The sequence below is a fragment of the Haliotis rufescens genome, unplaced genomic scaffold, assembly GCF_023055435.1.
Source record: "Haliotis rufescens isolate VD_foot unplaced genomic scaffold, xgHalRufe1.0.p SCAF_72, whole genome shotgun sequence".
NCBI classification, from domain to species: domain Eukaryota; kingdom Metazoa; phylum Mollusca; class Gastropoda; order Lepetellida; family Haliotidae; genus Haliotis; species Haliotis rufescens.
The window spans coordinates 1,904,547-1,906,107 of record NW_025964364.1 but is presented as its reverse complement, the minus strand read 5'-3'; the positions used below and the strand labels follow the sequence as shown (position 1 = coordinate 1,906,107).

Below are 1,561 nucleotides of genomic sequence, written 5' to 3'. Positions count from 1 at the left end.
GGGTATTCGAGTGTTCATGGACGGATGTCGCTTTGCAGAAAATGCCTACTTCATCAAAATAAGAGACAAGACGTATGCTAACAGATCAGCCAGAGACATTGCTCTTGAGATGTTCTCCTATTTCGACGGTTTTTACCTGTCCGCTAAGAAGGATGGCTTGTGCAACATTGGTGGCCTTATAGCAGTTAGAGACGGGGACCTCTTCGCCACAATTAGGAGCCAGTTAAACCGAACAGTGGGGAAATGGAGACTGGGTGGAATGGCCACCCGAGATCTTGATGCTATTGCGATAGGATTGTTGGAAGGGATTGAAGATAGCTATCTGAAGTATCGAATTGAAACACTGACACAGTTTGGAGATTTACTGAAGAAAGCTGGCGTGTCTATTGTGGAACCGGTCGGGAGTGCACTTTACATCAACGCAGCTAAATGTTTGCCTCATATTCCAACACACCAGTATCCGGCGTGGGCTCTCAACTGTGCTCTGTTTGTTGAAGGAGGCATCCGTGGAGCCCATGGTCCAAATGTGTTGGATGTCGATGACAGAAATGACCGTGAAAGTCATCAACATTTCGTAAAACTCTGCATCCCAAGGAGAGCCTACACCTTGTCACACCTGCTTTTTATAGCAGATATATTCAAGCAACTTATAGCGAAAAAGGAGAGAGTGTCTGGAATGAGAATTGTTGGAAATGGGCATTATTACAAGGTTAAGACGGCGCCTGTGGAAGCAGTATTGATTAGCGTGTAAACCTTATGTGAAGCACCAGTTGTTCTTTATTTATTGAACTGCTAATATAGAAAGTTGTGGCATGTGGCTTTGAAGGGAATGAGTGTGTGAGTAGTTGGGTAGAACGCAGTTTTAAACTCTGAAGATCAGTAAAGCAGTTTTATGTTACTTCAGCAGAAGCCTATCATTTAGTATTCAATTGGGTTGGGGGAAGTAGGGTAGGGGATGGGGGTAGAGGGTCACTTTTATTTCAGACGGACACTCGATTGTTTGTTTCCGGAAGAAGGATCTAAACAGGGTTGGAGTTTTAACGATTACACATTATTGTTTTGAAACATCCACCATGTCCTGCGAATGGTGTTATTTGCTTTGGCTTTTTGTAATACCAAAACAGAATTGTTTTTCTATTCCGGGAACAGAAAAATGTTTTTCAATAAAATCCCAGCTGAGCGTTTATACCTTTGATGATAATGGCACGGGAATAGTGACAGGCAATTGATGACATGAATGGTGACACATGGATTCGAACTTCAGAGCCTCCGATGTCCCATCTGTTGATGAACCACCCTATGCAATGTGTCAATAAGATTTGTTAGTTTGTTTGTTGTTTAACGCCGCACTCAGCAATATTCCAGCTATATGACGGCAGTCTGAAAAATAATCGAGTCTGGACCAGATGATGAAGTGATTGATTTCTTGAGCATCGATCTACGTAATTGGGATGCGATGACATGCATTAACCAAGTCAGCGAGCTTGACCACCCGATCCTGTAGTCGCCTCTTACGACAAGCATGGGTTGCTATTCTACCCCGAATCTTCAACTTGTTAAT

At 43.1% G+C, this 1,561-nt stretch overlaps 1 protein-coding gene across 1 annotated transcript; it reads left to right on the top strand.

The window, feature by feature from the left end:
- The first annotated feature begins 16 nt into the window (after positions 1 to 16).
- On the top strand, positions 17 to 751 carry LOC124116797 (tryptophanase-like). Its single transcript, XM_046478309.2, has one exon. It carries the CDS (start codon positions 17 to 19, stop codon positions 749 to 751), a length of 735 nt encoding a protein of 244 aa, XP_046334265.2.
- Positions 752 to 1,561: the final 810 nt, after the last annotated feature.

Coding starts and splice junctions, on each gene's coding strand:
- LOC124116797 (XM_046478309.2), top strand. CDS start 17: ATGGACGGATGTCGCTTTGCAGAAAATGCCTACTTCATCAAAATAAGA.